Source organism: Nerophis lumbriciformis, linkage group LG20 (genome assembly GCF_033978685.3).
Source record: "Nerophis lumbriciformis linkage group LG20, RoL_Nlum_v2.1, whole genome shotgun sequence".
Lineage (NCBI taxonomy): Eukaryota > Metazoa > Chordata > Actinopteri > Syngnathiformes > Syngnathidae > Nerophis > Nerophis lumbriciformis.
In genome coordinates, this window is record NC_084567.2 from 30216904 (window position 1) to 30242993 (window position 26090).

General features: G+C 40.3%; 1 protein-coding gene across 1 annotated transcript in view; it reads right to left on the reverse strand.

Moving 5' to 3' along the window:
- The window catches only part of LOC133619630 (MAM domain-containing protein 2-like), a 47410-nt gene extending 21603 nt beyond the window's left edge, over window positions 1-25807 (reverse strand). Inside the window, exons 1-9 of the mRNA XM_061980774.2 lie at window positions 25546-25807; window positions 25313-25423; window positions 18008-18279; window positions 16228-16312; window positions 15750-15890; window positions 4718-4995; window positions 4223-4316; window positions 3518-3664; window positions 2883-3002 (exon numbers count right to left, since the gene is read on the reverse strand). Of these exons, the coding sequence (XP_061836758.2) occupies window positions 2883-3002; window positions 3518-3664; window positions 4223-4316; window positions 4718-4995; window positions 15750-15890; window positions 16228-16312; window positions 18008-18279; window positions 25313-25423; window positions 25546-25576 (1279 nt within the window). The 5' untranslated portion in view covers window positions 25577-25807. The remainder of the gene's footprint in view (window positions 1-2882; window positions 3003-3517; window positions 3665-4222; window positions 4317-4717; window positions 4996-15749; window positions 15891-16227; window positions 16313-18007; window positions 18280-25312; window positions 25424-25545) is intronic.
- Window positions 25808-26090: the final 283 nt, after the last annotated feature.

The window sequence follows — 26090 nt, forward strand, 5'->3', positions numbered from 1 at the left end:
ACAATGTCTTGACATCACTCCCCCAAAGATGGTCACTAACAAGCTGTTTTGCCACCAGGTAGGCGAGTGACCTATTATTATGCAGGACAGGCTGTGAGGAACTCGCATGGCTGCGGTAGTTGTGACCCCAAGATGCAGGAAACAGGAGGACGACGTGCAGGTAAGAGTCTTTTATTCTACTCAAAATAGGAGGAGCAGTCATGCATACAGCAAAAGGTCCTTAACATAATTAATACCTCGAGCACTGACGAACAGGCGAGGCAGGCATAAATAGCAGCCTGATTGGCAACTGCAACCGGGTGTGCCAGCCTGCCAATCAGGGACAGGTGAGGGAAACGATCGCTCAGGGAGACATGCAGGAAGTGAAACAAAAATAAGAGCGCTGACAGGAAATAAACACCAACCATCGTCACACAGGCAACAACCCCAACAACAAGAACCCTATTTGGACCCAGCAACGAGAGAAATAGCGAGTACCTCCAGGAATTTGCAATGTCACAATGGCGCCAATTCATGAAAATTCAACCATTCTCTTCAAATTATGCAGAGTTTCACAACGTTGTCTAATGCCTGCAACTTATCTGCGCACTTTGGCCAATCAGCGTCATTTTCACCTATAGAATTTGTCTCTGAGCAACGCTCAAATTCACACCTCAACAGTCTAATTAAACCATATGTTAGTTTCTTGTCTGGACAAAGAAATATGTAACAATATATCAACTCTTAATTCATCAAAGGACACAATTGTCGCCCTTGCGCACATCTCAGACCTACTTCCTCTTACTGTCTTCTGGGTTTGAGTTTGAGTTTAATTCGAACATGCATGCATACAACACGATACATCACAATTTCCAGTTTCTCTTTTCAACATGTTTGAAAAACGAGTAGGAAGAAGCAGAGCTTATTTAATCCTACCCCTTTTCCTTTACATAGCAGTTGCTAACATTTGTGTTCACTTCCTGTTTTCAATTTATTCACAATATACTCCATAAGTAATAATAACATTTTAGGTGAAACATTTTAAAAAACAAACGGCCTTAAGCAAAATTAAATTTGGGGGCCCTCTATTTCTGCCTTTAGTATTGATTGTTGATCATTCACACACCTACTATAAACTCATTGTGGCTCTGGCAGTGTTGTTTACTTTATTCTATTGTTAGCCTGGCATGTCTTTACATATGACATTCATTTATAAATACATGGTGGTGGCCCAGTTAAGAATATAAATAATACCAATGCAATAATAACACAAATAATACCAATCAATGAATGATGTCCACATATGGTTACTAATTTCAAAATGTAGAACATTCAGCTACAAGAGTGGCCTGAGGTTGAATGTTCCAAGTAATAAAGCTTTGTATTAACAGTAAAAGTGTCATCTTGTCTCATCAGTCTTGTATAAATTAGTCTTAAATTGCCTGTTAGCTAATTGTTATTCTTTAATGTTTCCATTCTGCCAAGAGAACACAGTCCAAAGTTAAATTCCTTGTGTGTTAAATATATTTGGCCAATAAAGCTGAGATTTGGTTCATTATTTTTGGTAATAAAAACTTGCAACAGAAATATGCAAAAATTATTTGTAGTGCAAAAAATAATTTACCGGTAAGTGCAACAATAAATAACAAATTCAATTGTACAAAAAAAATCCAGATTCAAATAAAATATCAAGCAAATACCTAAATAATATTAATAAACAGAGTTACCAGTAACGCTAAAGGTAAAAAAAAAAAGGTTTAAAAACAAATATAAAGTTGAATAACGAGGTCAGGGGTGTCCAAACCTTTTGACTCGAGGGCCGCATTGGGCAAATAAAAGCCAACTGAAGTAACTATATATATATATATATATATATATATATATATGTATATATATGTATATATATATATATATATATATATATATATATATATATATATATATATATATATACGTAAATGTTTTTTTTAAATATTATTCGTTACAAATATGCACAACGGGTTGCTTTTTGGTTCCATATTGGTGCAAACGGCAAGCATTTTTTCGTTACATATTATGTTCTTTGAATACCGAATGTTTTGCGATGCCAACGCAAGTCTGCACATTAATTTCATACCCAGTTGAAGAGGGAAGTTCGCCAAACATGAAAGAATACAGAACAAACTGTGATAAACACATTTTTCGAGGCTAAATACGCTGTTAAATGGGTGCGCGCGCACACACACACCAACACACATTACGACGCTTTTTTTTTTTGCCACACAGCAGTGTTGATTGTGACGTAACAACAATCCTTCGTACCAAAATAACACTTCAGTTTGCATTTATTAAAGCAAGCTATACCAGACTGAACAACAACACATAACTTTATAACTACTTCCACTTTAACAACCCTCCTACACCTCAGACCCCGACGACAACACAAGATGAAGTACAAACGATAAAACATTGACTATTAAGAGTATGTTGAATTCGACTCTTACCTCGTTTACTTTCCTGACGAATTCCTTAAAGTTGTGTATTCAATCAGAAATATCAAACAACTAAACTGCAGCAAACATGGGGAAGTGTGGAGAGTGTTTTGCATATATTACCCATCATGCACTATAATGGATTTATATTCATCCATCCATCCATTTTCTACCGCTTGTCCCTCTTGGGGTCGTGGGGGTGGCTGGAGCCTACATGTGTAATTGTAAATCATATATACATGTTTTATAATGTCCACAAAGTTCAATGAGCAGGATGTGTGTTATGTGCGGCCGTATGTTGACTTTATTAGTTGGTTGTAAGTTCACTTATGCTCTAACAAGAAGAATCCAGTTGCCTCAATTCAGCCTTTGCAGATAATCACAACCAGGATGACTGAAATTCTACAAAGATATCAAATAAGTGCTCCTCACCCCTGACAGTGAAGTAAAATCTCAGGCAGTACTTCATGTTGGCCGCCAGTGTTGGACTGATTAAGCGACTGATGTAGCTGGACTCTGTGTTCAGCTGGGAGTGAGCCAACAAGAAAGTCCCTGAAAGTAAATCAAAAACAAGAGTGACTATTTTGAGATTGATTTTTCATATTTTATTTAACATCTTTACGCCCAAGTACAAAATATAATGTTCTCCACAGGTGTGTAATAACGCGTTGTATTTATTTGTTGCATTTACATAATCACATTTTTAGATAAACTGTTCTTGTACAGTAGAGTGGTTTTAATGCAACATACATTTTACTTTTACTTGAGTATTTTTGTGATGAAGTAACATTACTTTTAGTTTTTTACATTGAATTTCATTTCATTCATTTATTTAAATCACCATTATACATATTTATAATCTATTAATTACTGCCTGAAAAGACGTTTCATTTAGCTTGTTAGAGAGACTTCTTACTCGTCTACAAGTATTTTAAAAAAAAATCAGTTTGGGTTCAAGTTCTGCTCAGATGGATGACCAGACTATGAAAAGCTCAGACATGAAACTCAGCGAGTTACATTTATAAGCCTTTTGTTGTACCAGAATTCCAGTTAACTTCAAATACAACCTGCTCCTGATGTGTGGTCCCCGTTCCGAAATAGATTCGGCTTTACGCACACCCTCCTCCACAATGATCCTGTCGCTTGGTCCTGAGTGTACTGGCAGAAACCTGACTCAAAGTCGCAGTTAGCGATGGTAGGATCAAAGGTGGGCTCTATGGGGCAAAAAAAGAACTGTCAGTTGAAGGTTAATTATGTGATTCTGAAGAGTTTACTCAAAGGACGGTCAAGAAGATGTCCCTAAATGATGGACCCTGTCAGACGGTTGTGGTTGTTTGTGGTCTTCTGCTTTCTACAGATCCTGAAGATTTTGAGACCTAAATATATCAGAACCTTAACACAAATGTTCTATGGGATCAGGCTACAAATGGTCGAATCTTAATGTGCATTTATTTGAGCCACTCTTTTGCTGCACTAGCTGTATGTTTTGGGTCATTGTCAAGCTGAAAGAGCGATCCAAGACCATTTTCAGAGTTCTGGCTGAGGATACAGGATTCTCCAGGACAGTAAGTACATTGTTACATTCATCAATCTCTTCAGTGCGTGAAGTCTTCCTGTACCCTTAGCAGATCTGACCAGTCCCATCTGACCCAACATCCTCTGTATCCTTCAAGCAAACTTCAGAAGGGCCCTTTCATGTGTAAGCAACATTTACAAACAGTATTTATGGAATAGGACCGTCTAAAATACAAATAGTGAGCGATTTAGCTTACCTGTGTCGGAGCTGCAGAACTCAGGTGAAAATGAAATGTCATCAATTGCAACGTGCCCACCTCTCGGGCTATTGAAGGCCACCTCGAAAACCACCTAAAGGGTACAACACACATTACTTTTCATGAATCCATGTTTTCTAGCCTGCATCAAGCTATAGCTACGAATGTTTGTTTCTTGACAACCATCATGTTTTCCACTGGGCATCCTTCTCACATAAAGGTTCAGGGATACTTAAAAAAAAAAGTCTTGCGCCTCCAAATAAGATCAGAACTTTATTTCTGCCACAGCTCTTGTCATCCAAACGTGTCTAAGTTCCCAATTGATTATCAGTTCTACACAATTAACATTGGCTTTTAAACATACTAAATTTGAATATGATCTGACCAAAACACACAAATCCCTGAGTCCAATGTCCTTTTCGGTACAACCAACCATTATTACAGCTCATGACGCTAAAACAATGCTAAAAGTGTTCATGATATGTTTATACTGACCTGCACAGAGTAAGGAGCCCTCAGGTCCACCTGCACAGGTATCCACTCTCCATGTGAACCACTCCAGTTGCTGGTGTTTTTTGGCCCCACCCTCCACAGCTCCTGGTATTGACCCAGTCGGTCTCGAGTGTAAACAGAGAAGAGGTTCCCTCCTTCATCACTGCGCTGATAGTGAAACGTCAGGCAGCCAGACATAGGCACGGTAGTCATTGGGGACACCAATTTGGCCACTTCTTTGAACGTTTTGGTGTAGATGGAATCCACGTACATAAAGTGACCTAAGGACCAAAGACACTGTTATTGTTTGTAAAATACTATGTCTATCAGCACTTTCTGAATTTGAAACAACACAAGAGATTTTAATCTGGATCTCATTAGGCCCTTTTTCACCGCAGGAACTTTCCAATTTACCCAGGTAAATGAAATACCCCCTGCGTTTCCACCAAAAACTAGACGGGTAAATAAAGTTCCACCAAGAACTAATATGATTCATAGTCGCTGGGTGGGCCTATGGAAAGTTCCTGCAGGAACTACTGAGGCGGTTGTAATACTTTATATTGAAAATAACAGCTGCCAATACAGTATGTGGTCACAACTTGTTTATTTCTTGTGTATTTCTCTTGGAAGACAGTTGACAAAAGAGAGAAAGAAGTTTGGAGTTGCAGGAACTTTTGTGAAAGCTATGAAAAACTCTGATTAGTGGAACAATCTTTCAGTATTGTAGTGTTTAAACTAGCTTGCAGTTTAATGTTGTTTATCAATATTTACAAGCGTAATTTCGATATGCGTAACTACAAGAATTGAACAGACCAGACAAGCAGTGGACGAGTGGAACAAAGGTAAATCACATCAAATATTCAATATTAATTTTGTTAAATGCTAACCTGTAACAGTAACATTTGTGTATTAGTCTCAATGCTAATGCTAACAGGCCATCGCTAAATCTGATGTGTTTGTGTTGTCGCCGTAAGATAAATACTGGCATTTATTATTGATATATTGTTATTTACAGCTTAAATGGACAATAAGGACTCGCCTGACCCTAATGAATTTATTAATTACTGAGGGGACGACTCTCTGACACTGTAGACAAAAGCGTCATTTTTTATGTACAATTATTTGTTTTTAAATCATATGGTTTTGTATCTTATTTTTTGCATTTTATTTCCTTACACTTAAGAAAAATAAATAGGACCTAATAGTGTTTGTTCATTTATAAATATACCGTATTTTTTGGAGTATAAGTCGCTTCGGAGTATAAGTCGCACAGGCCGAAAATGCATAATAAAGAAGGAAAAAAACATATATAAGTCGCACTGGAGTATTAGTCGCATTTTTTGGGGAAATTTATTTGATAAAACCCAACACCAAGAATAGGCATTTGAAAGGCAATTTAAAATAAATAAAGAATAGTGAACAACAGGCTGAATAAGTGTACGTTATATGACGCATAAATAACCAACGGAGAATGTGCCTGGTATGTTAACGTAACATATTATAGTAAGAGTCATTCAAATAACTATAACATATAGAACATGCTATACGCTTACCAAACAATCTGTCACTCCTAATTGCTAAATCCCATGAAATCTTATACGTCTAATCTCTTACGTGAATGAGCTAAATAATACTATTTGATATTTTACGGTAATGTGTTAATAATTTCACACATAAGTCGCTCCTGAGTATAAGTCGCACCCCCGGCCAAACTATGAAAAAAACTGCAACTTATAGTCTGAAAAATACGGTACTGTTACACTCTGCATGTCATGTCATCAACGTGATTTGTATAAACTACCTTTAACTGTGAAATTAATTGAAAACGCAAACCACATAGGTCTACAGGAACCTATAGTTCCAGGAACGTAAAGTATTTTAACTTTTGGTTGAAAAGGTCCTATTGCCAAACAGGCAAGTTTCTCCAGACTAGAACCCCATGTGACATATTGGATTAAAGGTGTGCTCTCTGTGGACTTTGGTGATACTTTAATCCGATGATAAAGTTATACGGTGTTGAATGATGTTTCATCACTGTGCTGTAGTTTTGTTTTTCTTTCTTCAGCCTTGGTAAATATGTGGGTGCTCTCTCTCCACCCATAAAGCGTGCTGTATGGCCATCGAGATTTAGAAGGAAGTTGATGTTCACAGATGATACAAGAAGTTCTATGTCCCATTCTTCAGGAGTGATTTGAAACCCAAGGATTTTCCTGAGGGTACCAAAAGAGTGAGAACACTGGCAATGTTAAGGTCTTGCATACATAAAACACTTGGTGTAAACGTCTGCAACGCCAAACATCCGGGTCAGAAACTCCATAACAGCCAATACTCGACCTGGTTGACTTTATGAGCACCAGAAGAGTGGGTGTTGTTGCAATGGGGAGTAAACAATCACATATTCAGGACTCTTGGCAATATCCAGAATGTTATTGTATGTCGTGCAAGACACTCCAATTCTCAAGGACAAGAGCGCCCATGACTCCGCAAATATATCTCACTGTCATCAGCAAGGTAGAAGTCCGTAAATCTTTCATCAGTGAAAGATGCTTCTTCAGTTCAGACACAACAACCAATCAATGCTGATATTGAACAATGTGGAAATGTCATGTAGGTCAACTAAGATCTTCTGTTGGATCCAACAAATGCTTAAAACATCTCACAGAATCACATGATTTAAAGTGGAAATCTACCAAAAATTTGAATATCATGCAAAAGTCCATTCATGTCATCCATCCATCCATCCATCCATCTTCTTCCGCTTATCCGTGGTCGGATAAGCAGGGAAGCCCAGACTTCCCTCTCCCCAGCCACTTCGTCCAGCTCTTCCCGGGGGATCCCGAGGCGTTCCCAGGCCAGCCGGGAGACATAGTCTTCCCAACGTGTCCTGGGTCTTCCCCGTGGCCTCCTACCAGTCGGACGTGCCCTAAACCTCCCTAAGGAGGCGTTTGGGTGGCATCCTGACCAGATGCTCGAACCACCTCATCTGGCTCATCTCGATGTGGAGGAGCAGCGGCTTTACTTTGAGCTCCTCCCGGATGGCAGAGCTTCTCACCCTATCTCTAAGGGAGAGCCCCGCCACCCGGCGGAGGAAACTCATTTTGGTCGCTTGTACCCGTGATCTTGTCCTTTCGGTCATAACCCAAAGCTCATTGCCATAGGTGAGGATGGGAACGTAGATCGACCAGTTAATTGAGAGCTTTGCCTTCCGGCTCAGCTCCTTCTTCACCACAACGGATCGATACAGCGTCCGCATTAGGGAAGACGCCGCACCGATCCGCCTATCGATCTCACGATCCACTCTTTCCTCATTTGTGAACAAGACTCCGAGGCACTTGAACTCCTCCACTTGGGGCAGGGTCTCCTCCGCAACCTGGAGATGGCACACCACCCTTTTCCGGACGAGTACCATTGACTCAGACTTGGAGGTGCTGATTCTCATCCCAGTCGCTTCACACTCAGCTGCGAACCAATCCAGTGAGAGCTGAAGATCCTGGCCAGATGAAGCCATCAGGCCCACATCATCCGCAAAAAGCAGAGACCTAATCCTGCAGCCACCAAACCGGATACCCTCAACGCCTTGACTGCACCTAGAAATTCTGTCCATAAAAGTTATGAACAGAATCGGTGACAAAGGGCAGCCTTGGGAGGAGTCCAACCCTTACTGGAAACGTGTCCGGCAATGCGGACCAAGCTCTGACACTGATCATACAGGGAGCGGACCGCCACAATCAGACATTCCGATACCACATACTCGCTGAGCACTCCCCACAGGACTTCCCGAGGGACACGGTCGAATGCCTTCTCCAAGTCCACAAAGCACATGTAGACTGGTTGAGCAAACTCCCATGCACCCTCAAGGACCCTGCCGAGAGTATAGAGCTGGTCTACCGTTCCACGACCAGGACGAAAACCGCACTGTTCCTCCTGAATCCGAGGTTCGACTATCCGGCGTAGCCTCCTCTCCGGTACACCTGAATAGACCTTACCGGGAAGGCTGAGGAGTGTGATCCCACGATAGTTAGAACATACCCTCCGTTTCCCCTTTTTAAAGAGAAGAACCACCACCCCGTTCTGCCAATCCAGAGGTACCGCCCCCGATGTCCACGCGATGTTGCAGAGTCTTGTCAACCAACCATGTCATCAATTCAACTTTAAATGTGAAACTATTATGTGATATTAAGTCATTACATGCCAAGTAAGTCTTTATTTGTTATAATCATAGGCTATAAGCCATAATGATCAACATTACATCAAAAAAAGTATTGACATATCTTGAGTGGCATATCAGGAGCGTATGTCATATATTAGTTTCACCTTGTAAATCTAATTGCTGGTATAAATTAACCTTTGTACGATACAAAACATTTTTGAGTTTCACCTTTACATAGGCTGCAATTAGGGCCCTATTCTCCCTTGTGTTTAAGTGGAAAAAAATAGCGCGGATTCTGTCAGTGCGGCATTCTCCTCACCAAGTCTGTCACTGCAACCTTTAAATGTGGGCCTTCGCTGTCAAATCTGACCGTTCGGGTATTCTCCCATCAATTTATGTAATTTTGTTCTGACACACCTCTGAGGCTGAAATAAACCTTGAACGGCTGCCAGCATCTACCAAATTGGTCAATACACCAGGGCAAAGCTTACGCCAGTCAGCAGATGTTGTGTGATCATGATTCCAAATAGGTAGATGTCTTCAATGTCCTCATATGAAATAATCTCCAGGCACACAATCCTCCACTTCTCCCAAGAGTCCATTGTGTGGACAGGACAGAACAGGTGGGTTCCCTTAAACCTGAGCTTCTCGTCAAAAAGATCTTGTCAATTTCGTTGCGAGGCCAATTGATAAATTCCATTGTTCAGATTTACAAACCCCGTTTCCATATGAGTTGGGAAATTGTGTTAGATGTAAATATAAACGGAATACAATGATTTGCAAATCATTTTCAACCCATATTCAGTTGAATGCACTACAAAGACAAGATATTTGATGTTCAAACTCATAAACTTTAATTTTTTTTTTGCAAATAATAATTAACTTAGAATTTCATGGCTGCAACACGTGCCAAAGTAGTTGGGAAAGGGCATGTTCACCACTGTGTTACATGGCCTTTCCTTTTAACAACACTCAGTAAACGTTTGGGAACTGAAGAAACACATTTTTTAAGCTTCTCAGGTGAAATTCTTTCCCATTCTTGCTTGATGTACATCTTAAGTTGTTCAGCAGTCCGGGGGTCTCCGTTGTGGTATTTTAGGCTTCATAATGTGCCACACATTTTCAATGGGAGACAGGTCTGGAATACAGGCAGGCCAGTCTAGTACCCGCACTCTTTTACTATGAAGCCACGCTGATGTAACACGTGGCTTGGCAATGTCTTGCTGAAATAAGCAGGGGCGCCCATGGTAACGTTGCTTGGATGGCAACATATGTAGCTCCAAAACCTGTATGTACCTTTCAGCATTAATGGCGCCTTCACAGATGTGTAAGTTACCCATGTCTTGGGCACTAATACACCCCGATGAAATTAAAAAAAATAAGATTTTATCCGCTCGCGGGTCGGGTCGGGCGGATTAATTAGATATTTTTTTATTTTTTTTTGTTTGTTTTTTTGCGGGTGGCAGTTAAACCAATTGGGAAATATATATACATAGTTAAATGTTGTTACCCACATACGAAAAACGAGCAGGCACCTGCAGCATATGCCACAACAGAAGAAAAAAAAAAAAAAGAGATGGACACTTTTACGGAGCGGAGAAGGGACGCCTCGCCGGGGTCCGGGACCGAGGCCCCTTCCCCCGAGAGGGCCCCACCGGGAGCCGTAGCTGAGGCGATCCGCGAGAAGGGCCCGACGCACGTCCAGGGTCACTACCGCGCCCATCGCACCGACACCCCGCCTCGTCCGCTTTCGCCGCGGCCGGCGTCACGCGCAGCAGGTAAGCAGCTTACCTGCCCGCCACCCCCGTGGCCGGGAGCTCGTAACATGGGTCACTCCGCGCGCTCCGCCCGCGCAGCTTACCTGCTTGCCACCCCTGTTGCCGGGGGCGCGTAACAGGGGTCACTCCGCGCACAGTGCGCTCACGAAAGGGGTGGGGCTCACCCTGGTTGATATAGAGAGCAGGACGGTGGCCATGGAATTTCATTTAAGGTTTGTGATAAACCATCAAACTCATTCGTTAAAAGGACTCTATAATAATATAAAGCGAAATTTTCTGGACATTATCATGCAAGAAAAGTTTATTTTTGGGATCGCGATCACCGCGTAATGATTTTTAAAGGTTGCATTACATTATTAACTGTCCCATGTGATCAGCCAGTGCGATTGGAAGTCCATGCTCAATTATTGCCTCCGTAAATAAAACTTCGGCATTTATCACATCCAAAGAATCTGTTTGGGCGACGAAAAACGTTGAAAGTTTTCCACTTGTATCGCTAGCAACGGCATTAGACTTGTGTTTTTTTGTCCCAACGTGGTCTTTTACATCGCTAATTCCTCCGTGTCCGATCGAAAAATTTTGTCTGCACAAGGTGCAATTCGCGTAGTTTTCACCCTTTTTTTTTTTTTTTTAATTAATATTAGATATATAACAACGGGCGGATGGCGGGCGGATGCAGTTTTGATCAAACGTTACATCGGGTGGATGGCGGATGGATGACGACTTTCTGACGCGGTTGCGGATGAGATAAATTGCCTATCCGCGCATCTCTAACGTCCACAGTTTCCAAAAACAATTTGAAATGTGGACTCGTCAGATCACAGAACACTTTTCCACTTTGTATCAGTCCATCTTAGATGAGCCGACGGTGTTTCTGGGTGTTGTTGATAAACGGTTTTCGCCTTGCATAGGAGAGTTTTAACTTGCACTTACAGATGTAGCGACCAACTGTAGTTACTGACAGTGGGTTTCTGAAGTGTTTCTGAGCCCATGTGGTGATATCCTTTACACACTGATGTCGCTTGTTGATGCAGTACAGCCTGAGGGATCGAAGGGCACGGGCTTAGCTGCTTACGTGCAGTGATTTCTCCAGATTCTCTGAACCCTTTGATGATATTAAGGACCGTAGATGGTGAACTCCCTAAATTCCTTGCAATAGCTGGTTGAGAAAGTTTTTTCTTAAACTGTTCAACAATTTGCTCACGCATTTGTTGACAAAGTGGTGACCCTCGCCCCATCCTTGTTTGTGAATGACTGAGCATTTCATGGAAGCTGCTTTTATACCAATCATGGCACTCACCTGTTCCCAATTTGCCTGTTCACCTGTGGGATGTTCCAAGTAAGTGTTTGATGAGCATTCCTCAACTTTATCAGTATTTATTGCCTCCTTTCCCAACTTCTTTGTCACGTGTTGCTGGCATCAAATTCTAAAGTTAGTGATTATTTGCAAAAAAAAAATGTTTATCAGTTTGAACATCAAATATGTTGTCTTTGTAGCATATTCAACTGAATATGGGTTGAAAATGATTTGCAAATAATTGTATTGCGTTTATATTTACATCTAACACAATTTCCCAGCCCATATGCAAACGGGGTTTGTAGGAGAGCAGTGCAAAAAGTGGCTCCAAGAAAGTTTAAGATGAGATAAATGTCCGCCTTTGTTGAGAGACAGACTGAGAATTGAGAGCTGAGAAATGAGGAGGAAAGTTCCATAATGGCACTCTATTAAAAACCAAAATGCACATTGTTGTCTCGTGAGTGTGACCACAGCAGAAGGGGGCCGCACATAAAGCTCCCATTTTTAACATCCTAGCACTAACAGACGTTTAGTACATCTGGACCGTGATCATTGAACTATGTGACTAACAGAAAATACATATATAACGTAGCTTCTATCAATTGATACCATTGATTTTTCGGTGGGGTGGACGTGTCCGCAGGCTGGATGGGAGAATACGAATAAGAGAAATGCACTAATTTCAAGCAAAAAAAACAAAAACGCTGACGCGCCAGCGGTAGAATAGGGCCCTAAGTCTCATTAAGGACAACACCAGATTTAAGGGAGGACTGTGAGCAAAGACAAAAACAGACTATCGTTGAATCTTAGTAAATCTAAAATAATGCTATTTGGTAACAGTCGAAGAGAAAGTCAAACACAAATACAAATAGACGGAATAGAAATTGAAAGAGTAAATGAAACCAAATTTCTAGGTATAAAGATTGATGATAAATTGAACTGGAAATCTCATGTAAAAATATACAACATAAAGTAGCAAGAAACACGTCAATAATGAATAAAGCAAAACATGTTCTAGACCAAAAATCACTTCATATTCTCTACTGCTCGCTAGTGTTACCATATCTGAGTTATTGTGTAGAAATATGGGGAAATAACTACAAAAGTACACTTCATTCATTAACGGTGTTACAAAAAAGATCAGTTAGAATAATACATAATGTTGGACATAGAGAACATACAAACACTTTATTTATTGAATCAAAGATACTGCAATTCCACGACATAGTGAATTTGCAAACAGCTAAAATTATACACAAAGCAAACAAGAACAAGCTACCCAAGAACATACAACAATTCTTCTCAAAAAAAGAGGAGAAATATAATCTTAGAGAAAAATGTAATTTAAAACATTTGTATGCACGTACAACACTTAAGACTTTCAGTATATCTGTATGTGGAATTAAATTATGGAATGATTAGGGCTGCAACAACTAATCGATTAAATCGATTAAAATCGATTATAAAAATAGTTGGCGATTAATTTCGTCATCGATTCGTTGGATCTATGCTATGCGCATGCGCAGAGGCAATTTTTTTTATTTTTTTTTTATAAACCTTTATTTATAAACTGCAACATGTACAAACAGCTGAGAAACAATAATCAAAATAAGTATGGTGCCAGTATGCTGGTTTTTTTTCCCAATAAAATACTGGAAAGGATAGAAATGTAGTTTGTCTCTTTTATACGATTATTAATCGATTAATCGAAGTAATAATCAACAGATTAATCGATTATCAAATTAATCGTTAGTTGCAGCCCTAGAATAGATTAAGCAAAGCAATCAAACAATGTACTAATATGATCCACTTCAAGAAACTCTTCAAACTTAAAGTGTTTACAAAGTACAAAGAGGAAGAACCATGATAAACATTCTGAATTTATTTCATCCACCCATTCATTCATTCTCAAAATAATCTTACTATCTCATCATATGAAATACAACTTACTTCACCAATTATTATTTATTTATTTTTATTGTGATTACTTATGGAGTATATTGTGAATCAACTGAGAACAGTAAGTGAACAAAAGTTTTAGCAACTGTTATGTAAAAGAAAAGGGGTAGGATTAAATAAGCTCTGCTTCTTCCTACTCCTTTTCAAACATGTTGAAAAGAGAAACTGGGCACCACTCTAACTGTTTGTGGGTTGGGCTCTCGGAGAGGCTGGGGCCGTACTCTGGCTCCCACGCACACTGGTAGTTGAATATATTGTACATACAAATTCACATATACTCACATACATACATACATACATACATACATACATACATACATACATACATACATAGGTATCTACGCTCCCACATACACACACAAATACAGTACATATTTACATACTCAAAGTTCGTACATCCACACGCACATTCATTATACAAACATACACATACACATACTGTACATATACACTCACTGTACAAACATACATATACACATACTGTACATATACACTCACTGTACAAACACATATACACATACTGTACATATACATTCACTGTACAAACATACATATACACATTCTGTACATATACACTCACTGTACAAACACATATACACATTCTGTACATATACATTCACTGTACAAACATACATATACACATACTGTACATATACAAGTACATATGCTCATGCACATTATCATGCTTCATCAAGCATATATTAACGATGTTGCCCTACGGTAAACTGGGTACAACACTTGGCACACTGACAAAGCTTAACCTATTGTTACTATAACAATCTACAAGGTTAATGTAGGTTGCTTCTCTTTCTTCCCCTCCATTTTTCTGCATTCTTTCATATCTCAAGTTATCATTACGTATATGTTGTGTTGCATTTGAACAACTGTATTGTTGATAATAGAGGTAAATTATTGGTATTGTTCATTATCAATAGCGCTATTTCTATTGGTATTTGAATTGATCCATTTGTAGTGTAATAATGCTCATTGTCATTTCTGTATTATTTTTTATTTTGGCTAACTGCTTATTTGCTATCACTTTTACCATCATATTTGTACATGTCATATTTGCTGATGTTGCTCTATTGTTGTTGTTGTGTTTGCTGTTGTTGTTTTTGTCTGTCTAATCCCCCTCTTGTCCCCACAATTTCCCCCTCTGTCTTCTTTTTTTCCCTCTTTCTATCCCCTCCTGCTCCGGCCCGGCTGCACCAAATGATAATATAAATACATTTAATAAAGTCAAATACAAATAAGGCAACAAGAGAAGTATCCCACACTTCTCTTTTGTAAAGTAAATCTGAACAGCCGATATGGGCATCTACATCAACTATATGATTTGCCTGAGAAGCTGGACAGGACAAAAAAAAAGAAAAGAGAAACTGGAAATTGTGATGTATCATGTTGTATGCTTGCATGTTCGAAATACACTCAAACTCAACTCAATTCAACTCAAAGACAGAAGGACTGTCTTTAGCTACCGAAGACACTTTAAATGTCAAACTGTATTTCCCCATCAAGTCCTGCTCTATGACTAAAAATGACTTGTCGGACATGTTTATTGTCACAAACTATTCTGACGTGAAGCTTAAAGCAAGCAAGGCAATCCCTGGCTTTGTTGAACACAACCAGTTCAAAAAAGCTGGAGTAAATTTCCTGCTGCACAGATGATGGCACATTAAATCAAGTATATTTAGATTTGCCAGATGTTGGCTAAAGAACAAATCTGATCAAAGACATTTGTTATTTATTAACATCAAGGTTAGCTGCAGCTATTCTTACCGGGTTCCAGCAAAATGACACACGAAAAGCTCATAAGTTGAGGTGCTACGTGCAAGTGTGTTCCTTACTCACCTGTCCTATTGTTGTGTGTGTGGTCGTCTGGCAGGTCGTTGTCAAGCAGTTGGCCGCCGCCAGCACTTCCCACGTACCAATTCACGTTGGCGTTCCATTGGTTATTGTAGCCGCACAGGTGAGACTCTTCATAGTCACACTCTACATAAACACACAGTCCATTAGCCACAGGCTTTTGACGTTCCGTGTGTGTGTGTGTTCTTTTGAGCTCCCGTTAAATGAATGTAAATTAGTATGCGGATGACACTTCTGGACCACCTCAATGCCATTATGCCTTGAATGGCTTCCTGACTGCTAAGAAGAACCAGATGGCGAGAACACCTGTCAAACTGATTGAGGTCAAAGCTAAAAATGCATTATGGGTCTGGTGCAACACATTGAATGCAACTCAACGTGCCCACCCCCCAAATACAGTATGATTGATGGACTGATTGAAAAAGTCTGAGTGTGTGAGCGAGGAAGGAGTGACATCACCGACCCAGGCAGTATCCAGGACTAATGTGGATCTCATACACGGCCACGCTGCTCCCAGCCCTCCGCCCAGGTTTACCTTCAATGACAAGCTAACACACAACACATGTTTGATATCAGCAAGCGATGATGTCATCAGAGGGGAGAGATCATATCAAAAGCCAAGGTCTGGACAAAGTACAGTTTACACTAAACACATTTTCATGGCATCGGAAGAAAACAAGCAAACTGTTCAGTGAAACTATTGTTCTGATGATTGTTCATATTCGTTACCCTTTCCCTCCTAATGCATGCACTGGAAACACTTCATGTTTATGCGCACAGGGGCCCACATGTATAGCAGACGCAGCTCGCCATCTCGTAGGTCATGACCTTGTCAAATCCAGAGCCACCTCTATATAAAGAGCATAAACACGTGCCCTACTGTTCCCACACCATGTTTACATTACGTGTGCGCCTTTCCGCGCACTTTCTATCGGCCATAATTAGTCCGTGTGTAATGTTGACCTACTTCTGCTTAACTTTTTACTGCATGAAATAGAGCAGTTTTTAAGTTATTATGTTTAATTGATTTCTGGGTGTTGTTGATAAATGGCTTTCGCATTGCATAGTAGAGTTTTAACTTGAATTTACAGATGTAGCGACGAACTGTAGTTACTGACAGTGGTTTTCTGAAATGTTCCTGAGCCCATGTGGTGATATCCTTTACACACCGATGTCGCTTTTTGATGCAGTACCGCCTGAGGGATCGAAGGCCTTGCCTCTAGGTGCAGTGATTTCTCCAGATTTTCTTAACCTTTTGATGATATTATGGACCTTAGATGGTGAAATCCCTAAATTCCTTGCAATTGCTTGTTGCAGGCCAAAGTTGCCCAAATCAAGAGTTTTTTTAAATCCGATTTTTTCCATCTGACTGTTTTCATTGCAAGTAAAATGGGATCCAAACAAAGGAAGTTGACCGGGAGGAAGTCGCGACTACTACAAAATAAAATATAAGTCACCACACCTTAAAAATGTGTGTGTTTTCACGTGAAAATATATTAAAGTAATATAATGTGTGAATGGATGTTCATAGTGTAATATTTTTGGGAGGTTCTAATCTTTTAATGGCTGTTAAGTAGAGGAGACACGGACATCAGTGTGGATCTACGTGAGCTTTATTTTTCAACTCACATGTAAGCAAATGCGCTACAGTGTCAATTCCGGTCCTTCAACAATCGCTATTTTTTTCAGAATCAAAATTCATATTCACATATTACATATAGCCTAATTTTTGCACACTATTGACAAGTGATGCACCGAAAATTTGGTCATCTTAAATAGACTTTTCTCACCGAAACCGGATGTTGTGATGAAATATCCACTTCCCAAAGCTGACGAAAAAGTCACATTCGGGTCGCTTGCGCATTGCGTTTACACTGAAGTCACATTTGAAAAGATCTGATTCCAATCAGATTCAGGACTAGCTCCTGATGTGACCTGAATCTGATGCCAAAAGATCAGTTTTGAAGCACTTTGGAGCGTTTAGACTTGCAAAAAAAATCACTTGAGGGCAAAAACATCAGATATGGTGTGCTTTGTAAACGGGGCCATACTAAATATGGGACTGGACAGTTCCACTGATGTCATTGTAACACAAACTAAAAATATAAATGGGGTTTGTGGAAGTGTTTAGTATTTTAGCAGGAGCTTCATCTGTCCACTTCAAATAACTGCCATGGAAAAATGTTCATGACGCAAAAAAGCATGTGGTGATCTTAATAAGGGTTAGATAAGATTAATTTTACCCGTGAAGAATCAGTCCTGATCTGCAGGTCCATGCTCGCAATGATCCAGCTGTCTGATGGTTCTTGGCTGCTCCACAGCGGCCTGTCAAAGCTCTGGCCCTCCGTGCGCTGCAAGACCTGCAAACTTCCTGAGCCGCTGATCTGGTAGACTACCCTAAGGCAGCTCCACTCGCTGTGCTCCAGAACCGGACTCAACAAGATTCCTGTCACATCTGCAGTCACGTCAGAGTCTTGGTCCGCTATCAAAGCTGCCTCGACTGCAAGAAAATGTCCTAAAATACATGAGAAAATATTGTGATTAACACATGACAGACCCTTCCTTTATGTACATAAGGACAAAATATGTTGTATGGGTAAGTGTAGTCATCCATTTTCTACCGCTTATACTCTTCAGGGTTACTGGAGCCTATCCCAGATAAGTTTTGGCAAAAGACAGTGAGAAGTGATGCATATTTACAGACAAAGATTCATTTTATAATTTGTTATTTGTTATTAATATCAACATTTATTTTGCTCTATCATATTCAGAGTGTGTGACAGAATAGCAACTCTTAGCAACCACAACCTTGTTTAGCCTGTTAGCTTCCTGTGCTAAGTGAACAATTGTCATTAAAGAGTGAAGGAGAGTGATATTGCAGCTAGAACTGATTGTTGTATCACAACAATCAGCCTCAACAATTAGGTTTCCAGGTTTCACGGATTAAAGTCAAAACTGAAATGTTGGCTGGTCTGGTGGTCACTTTCTGAGAGGGGGGTGTATCATAATGACATTTGTTTTTAGGATCCAACAGTAAAGTCCATAGAAGCCCATCAACATCCAGCGCCGGGAGGTGGCAGTAGTGGGGCAGTACAAGTACCTGGGAGTCCACTTGAACAGCAGACTGGACTGGAAGGACAACAGCAAAGCTGTATACAAGAAGGGCATGAGCAGACTCTTTTTTCCTGAAGAAGCTTAGGACCTTTAATGTGTGCAGCAAGCTTTTGGAGATCTTTTTTCAGTCTGTTGTGGCCAGTGCCCTGTATTTTGCAGTGGTTTGTTGGGGGAGCAGCACCAGCAAAAGGGACTTAAAACAGATTGACAAACTGATCCGGAAAGCCGGCCACGTTGGAGGCATTTGTGTCAGTAAGGTACAGGAGGACACTGGATAAACTGTTCGCCATCATGTATACTTCTGCCCACCCACTCCACCAGACAATCGAGGGTCAGCGGAGCTCATACTCCAACAGGCTCCCTTCAGCTTCGTTCCCACAGTGTTCGATTCAAGAATTCCTTCATTCCGCACTCCATCCAGCAATAGATGATATCTGTGTATTGCCTGATCGCTATCCTTTGTAACTGAGCTACTGTGTGGAACAATTTCCCTTGTGGATCAATAAAGTTTGTCTAAGTCTAAGTCTAAGGATCGACAGGTTGATTATGATCAAGAGGTTGGAGATTCCTGGTTTAGACTTAGATCAGAAGATTAACGTATTCTTCGACTAACACTGAAAGGGAACAGTAGATCTGTCGCCACAGCTTAGCCACAAAAGTCAGTCTCTCATGAACTGTGACTCATGAGTTGCAGGCAGGCCCCACAAAGTCCTGGACATGACCTGTGCGAACCAAACTCAGCCGCACTTGCCTGCGCCAACCACTGGAGGGAGGCGATATGAAGACACGATGAAGACAATTCTTAAGGTAAAGACATTGAAATGTTTGATCCAGACAAAACCTCACAACGTCATCAGACAACAATATTGATTCAAATACTGATTGTATTTTGTAAACGACTAAGTCTGTGGAAGAATGGCCAATTCCAAGGAGCTGAATAACACTCACAGTGGGTCCAACAAGTGGTATGACCAGCTTGCTATACTGCAGCAACTAAAGGACACGGCAAGCTTGTTGCTTGAGGATGTGTACCAAACTACTGTAGAGATGAACGGAACGAAAGTCAATGATATGAACTATTTACTATTTAGTTTGTTGGACAGTAAGTTTTGTTGAACCATAAGTCAACAATGACGTTTCTCTTCTCTTACACCGACCTTCGAGTTCCTACAATTTGCTTTGACATAGTTCAGTCTCATTTGCAGACTATAGAATTATTGTTGAATTAAGGATGGGCGACATGGCTCAAAATCTGTATTTAAATACATTTTGCAACCTCTTGTGATAAAGATATCTGACAATATATTACTTGGCTAATTTGGCTGCTGACGTATGCAATAACAACCTCGATTTACGAACCCCTCTATTTGCAAACTTTTGGATTTACGAACCTTTACATTGCATCGAATATGCCTTTGTCTGCGAACAATGTCTTTGTGTACGAATGCTTCTTTCACTAATTTTCTATCCCGCTGGCAGCCCTTTTGTTTTTGCTCGTATTGAAGAGATTGAGGACGCCGGTTTTGTATACCACAGCAAGAGTTTATTGTGATCAGAATTTCTGTAAAAATATGCCAAAGAGGACTTATTTCACACAGCACCCCCTCCCCCCCTCTTTCCCTCTGTCTGCGTGTTTCTCGTGAACTGCTCCTATCATTTTTATCTATAATTTACTGTAAGTTGATTTTATTTTTTTAAATGTTTATTATTGTAGCAATGTGGTTGTTAAAGTTAAGGATTTTTGTGGTTTCTGATCCTTTGTGAGGGCACCAGAGGGACTTCTGTGTCTGTGCGCATGTTGGCAGAGCAGAATGTTGTTGTTGATTTAGCTTGGTAATAAAGAGACAGTTGATTCATCGCCTTCTTATGTTTGTTTGATATACATGATTGATATACTTTATATTGCTTTCAAAGTGTACAAACCTTCACTAAAATATGGACTTATGAAGGTAAAGCTTGGGTTCTATGAAGTTAATTTTCATTTTCTCTCAAAACTCGTAATCTTTTTGTATCCGCAACCTTTTTAACCTTGCTAGACTATTGTAATGTTTTATATAAATGCCTCCACTACATAAATACTGTGTATCAGTGCGCATTGTGTTTTATACCAGGCTCTAGTGGTTGTACTCATCACTGTGAACTGTATGCCAGAGCTGAGTGTCCTTCTTTGAATAATCGCAGTTATACCCATTGGAGGACTTTGATTTATACAGGAAGTCTCTTGTTGGCCTTACTCCATCCTATTGAAGCGCTCTCCTGCAAAGAACCCAAAGTCATTATGCCCTACATTCTACTGACATTTATCACTTGGTTGTCCCATGTGTTTGGATCGCTTTTTGGAAAAAGTGCCTTCAATTTTTCCACCTCTTTTGTTTGGAACACTCTGCAGGACGAACTGAACTTGTCAGAGCTCATTTCTGTTGGTACCGTTTGGGCATTCATAATAAAACTAATTAAGAGAGTCCTACAAATAGTGTAAATGCTTTTTAATTGTAATCTGTTTTTAGTTTATCTATTATAATTAATATTTAAATGCCCCAAAAGGGACAAGCGGTAGTAAATGGGTGGATGGATGTGTGAGGACGTGTGTTGCCGACCTCTTGGCAAGTCCTCCTTGAAAAAGGGAACTTGATCTACAAAACCCAAAACCAGTGAAGTTGGCAAGTTGTGTAAATTTGCGGTCTTCGTTGTCGTATTTTACGCCGCATATTTTCAATGGGAGACAGGTCTAGACTACAGGCAGACCAGTCTAGTACCCGCACTCTTTTACTACGAAGCCACGCTGTTGTAACTGTTGGACCTTTCAGAATTAATGGTGCCTTCACAGATGTGTAAGTTACCTATGCTTTGGGCACTAATACACCCCCATACCATCACAAATGCTGGCTTTTGTACTTTGCGCCTATAACAGTCTGGATGGTTCTTTTCCTCTTTGGTCCGGAGAACACGACGTCTACAGTTTCCAAAAACAATTTGAAATGTGGACTTGTCAGACTACATAACACTTTTCCACTTTGCCTCAGTCCATCTTAGATTAGCTCGGGCCCAGCGAAGCCAGTGGCGTTTCTGGGTGTTGTTGATAAATGGCTTTCGCTTTGCATAGTAGAGTTTTAACTTGCATTTACAGATGGAGCGACGAACTGTAATTAATTAATTCATGGATTAGAATTATATAGCGCTTTTCTAGACACTCAAAGCGCTTCACAGAGAAGTGAGCACCCATCATTCATTCACACCTGGTGGTGGTAAGCTACTTTCGTAGCCACAGCTGCCCTATAGACCACCACCTATCATTCATCATTCATTCACCAGTGTGAGCGGCACCGGGGACAAGGGTGAAGTGTCCTGCCCAAGGACACACCGGCTTTGGATGGTAAGAGGCGGGGAGTGAACCTGCAACCCTCAGGTTTCTGGAACGGCCGCTCTACCCACTACGCCATGCCGCCCCGTAGTTACTGACAGTGGTATTCTGAAGTGTTCCTGAGCCCATGTGGTTATATCCTTTACACACGGATGTCACTTTTTGATGCAGTACCGCCTGTGGGATCCAAGGTCACGGGCATTCAATGTTGGTTGGCCTTGCCGTTTACGTAGAGTGATTTCTCCAGATTCTCTGAACCTTTTGATGATATTACGGACCGTAGATGGTGAAATCCCTAAATTCCTTGCCATAGCTTGTTGAGAAATTTCGTCCTTAAACTGTTCGACAATTTACTCACGCATTTGTTCACAAAGTGGTGACCCTCGCCCCATCCTTGTTTGTGAATGACTGAGCATTTCATGGACTCTACTTTTATACCCAATCATGGCACCCACCTGTTCCCAATAAGCCTGTTCACCTGTGGGATGTTCCAAATAAGTGTTTGATGAGCCTTCCTCAACTTTCTCAGTCTTTTTTGCCACTTGTGCCAGCTTTTTTGAAACATGTAGCAGACATCAACTTTTTTTTATTGAGACAAAGATTATTTATGTATTTAAGATTTGTATATTTACTATGGTACATTATGTATTTATTATTTATCTGTTCACTGTTCTGTTACAGAGAACAAGGAAATTGGATAAAATTGTTGTGGTATGGATTAAATAAGCTCTGCTTCTTCCTACTCCTTTTTGGACGTGCTGTAATGAAACAACTGGAACTGTGTGATGCATTACATTGTATTGTATGCATGTTCGAAATAAACTGAAACTGAACTGAAATGAGCTAATATTTGCAAAAAATAACAAAGTTTACCAGTTTGATTGTTAAGTTTCTTGTCTTTGCAGTCTATTCAATTAAATATAGGTTGAAAAGGATTTACAAAGCATTGTATTCTGTTTTTATTTACCATTTACACAACGTGCCAACTTCACTAGTTTTGGGTTTTGTAGATGTTTTTTCCTGGTTGAATACATACTTGCCAACCTTGAGACCTTCGAATTCGGGAGATTGGGGGGGTGGGAGTTGAGGTGTAGGAGGGCGGGGTTGAGGTGGGCGGGGTTTGGTGGTAGCGGGGGTGTGTATTGTAGCCCGGAAGAGTTAGGGATGCAAGGGATTCTGGGTATTTGTTCTGTTGTGTTTATGTTGTGTTACGGTGCGGATGTTGTCCCGAAATGTGTTTGTCATTCTTGTTTGGTGTGGGTTCACAGTGTGGCGCATATTTGTAACAGTGTTAAAGTTGTTTATACGGCCACCCTCAGTGTGACCTGTATGGCTGTTGACCAAGTATGTCTTGCAGTCACTTTCGTGTGTATGCAGAAGCCGCATACAACATGTGACTGGGTCGGCACGCTGTTTGAATGGTGAAAAAGCGGACGCCAAAGGCAGTGCCATCACGGCACGCCCTTAATATTGTTGTCCGGGTGAAAATCGGCAGAAATTCGGGAGAATGGTTGCCCCGGGAGATTTTCGGGAGGGGCACTGAAATTCGGGAGTCTCCCGGAAAAATCGGGAGGGTTGGCAAGTATGGTTAATGCAAAAAAATTGTTTATCGTTTATGTATTGTTACTTGCAGCTGACATTCACTACTCAGACCCAGAAATTATATTAGAAAGGAATATTGGTGGAAAAGAAGCTTATGCTCATATTGCTCCGCAAGTACCTGACAAGGTTTCTGTTGCAGAACAATCACAGTAAATGAAGGATCTAATTTTCATTCATTTGATCCCATAACCTAAACAAAGGTTGTCATGATTGTTCCCAGCTGAACTTAGGACTGGACCAGTGAGAATGCCTAAATGTGCTCTTTCACTGAGTCCAGATGTTCAAGGATGTTGGAGTCTATAGAGAGCAGATGTGCTCCTTCTCAGCAGCATTAGAAGTGTGAGCTAAACAGCTGCATGTACACTGCAAAAAGTCAGTGTTCAAAAACAAGGGAAAAAAATACAAAAATTAGGAGTATTTTACTTGAACTAAGAAAAATTATCTGCCAATAGAACAAGAAAATGTGGCTTGTCAAGACTTTCCAAAACAAATTAGCTAACCTCAATGAACCCAAAATACCTTAAAATAAGTATATTCTCACTAATAACAAGTGCACTTTTCTTGGTAGAAAAAACAAATATTAGACCTTTTTTCTCAGTATGTTGAAAAATTTTCTTAAATTAAGTAAATGCTAGTGCCATTATCTTGACATAATGATATGCGCCTGGCATTACATTTCTTGAAACCAGCAAACTTATACTAAAACTAATTTATTTTTCTTAATGAAAGGCAACAAGGCAACCGCTTGTTACTCTCGGGGTCTACGAGCCGCTCAGGCAAATCATATTGTCTAAAAATGCATTTTATGCCAATTTTATTTCATTGTAATTTTGAAGAATTTACCTGAATGTGCATGAACTATTTCTGTTCAAAATTGTTTGAAATGTCAAATGTTTAAATATTAACTGTCCGTTTACTGTACTGTGCCAACTGTACTACTATAAGAGTACATATTTTCTATTGTTTCATTGAAAATAAAACAGCAAAGTCCATTTGGCTGTCATTTGTTTTAATTATGAGACACAATTGTGTCAAAGTCATGATTTTTTATTTCATGCTTGAAATAAGATATTATTACTTTTAAAAAGTAGTTTTATACTAGTGAGTGTTGATGACACAGCTTTGCAACAGTTGATATTCTAGTTTCAAGCATGTTTTACTCAATATAGGTCATAAAATCTCAGCAACAAGCTGTAATATCTTACTGAGATAATTTAGGACCAAAACCCTTAAAACAAGTACGGTAAAAGACTAACATAAAATCTGCTTAGTGAGAAGAATTATCTTATCAGACAGAAAATAAGAAAATATCACCCTTATTTGAGATATTTAATCTTACTTAGATTTCAGTTTTTGAAGTGTAGAATTGCAAATTCCATGTCAAAACTGCAAAAGTTTGCAGCAGGAAAACATTTCAGAATGAGAAGCGTGGCTGAGGATGCCATTCGCCACACAGGAAAGTTTCCATTACCGTTTTTGTTTAGGGTCCAGCTGGTAAAGTCGACATCTGACGTGTAACCGCAGGTGTCGGTCTCAAAGCTGCAAGAGCCTGGCAACAACGCCATTTGGGCTTGGATGGTGGCTTGAAGGGGTGGGGGGGGAGATCGGGAAACAAAACGGCAAGAATGAATCACAGACACTGGCGTGCACAGAAATGTATCCTCACACAATCCTGCATGGCACCACCGTTAACAAAGTACTCACCAGCTAACGCCAAAAGGAAGAACGGAAGCATCGCAATGCTTCGTGAGTTGACACTTTCAAAAAGAAAAGCGAAGATCTTTTTCTGTCAGGCTTCCTGTTTGTCATCTGAGTGTCTCTCCGGCTCACGGACTGGCAACAGACTGCTTCAAGGTCCCAAATGTGGACAGCAGAGCCCAATAAAGAGGAGGGGGCCAGGGGATGAGAATGCATCTGAATGGTTGGAAAGCAGTGATGGAGGAAGGAAAGAGGAGGAAGGAGGTGTGGAGACTTAGCAGGGGGAGAATGTTGAGACAAAGTAGGAGATGTCATACATGAACTTTACAAGTGTCCTAAAAAGATCAACACTGCTGATGAGCTGAGCTTGAACGCACGGAAATTAATGTTTGTCACACCGAGGCTGACTATATTGTGAAATCCCAAAAAGAGGACACATACTGTATATGCGTGCCAAGGCGGGCAGCACGCCAAGGCCGGGACTAGGTGAACATTTGCCAATGATACTCGAACTTGCTTTATACATAATACATTTATTTAAATAAAGCATT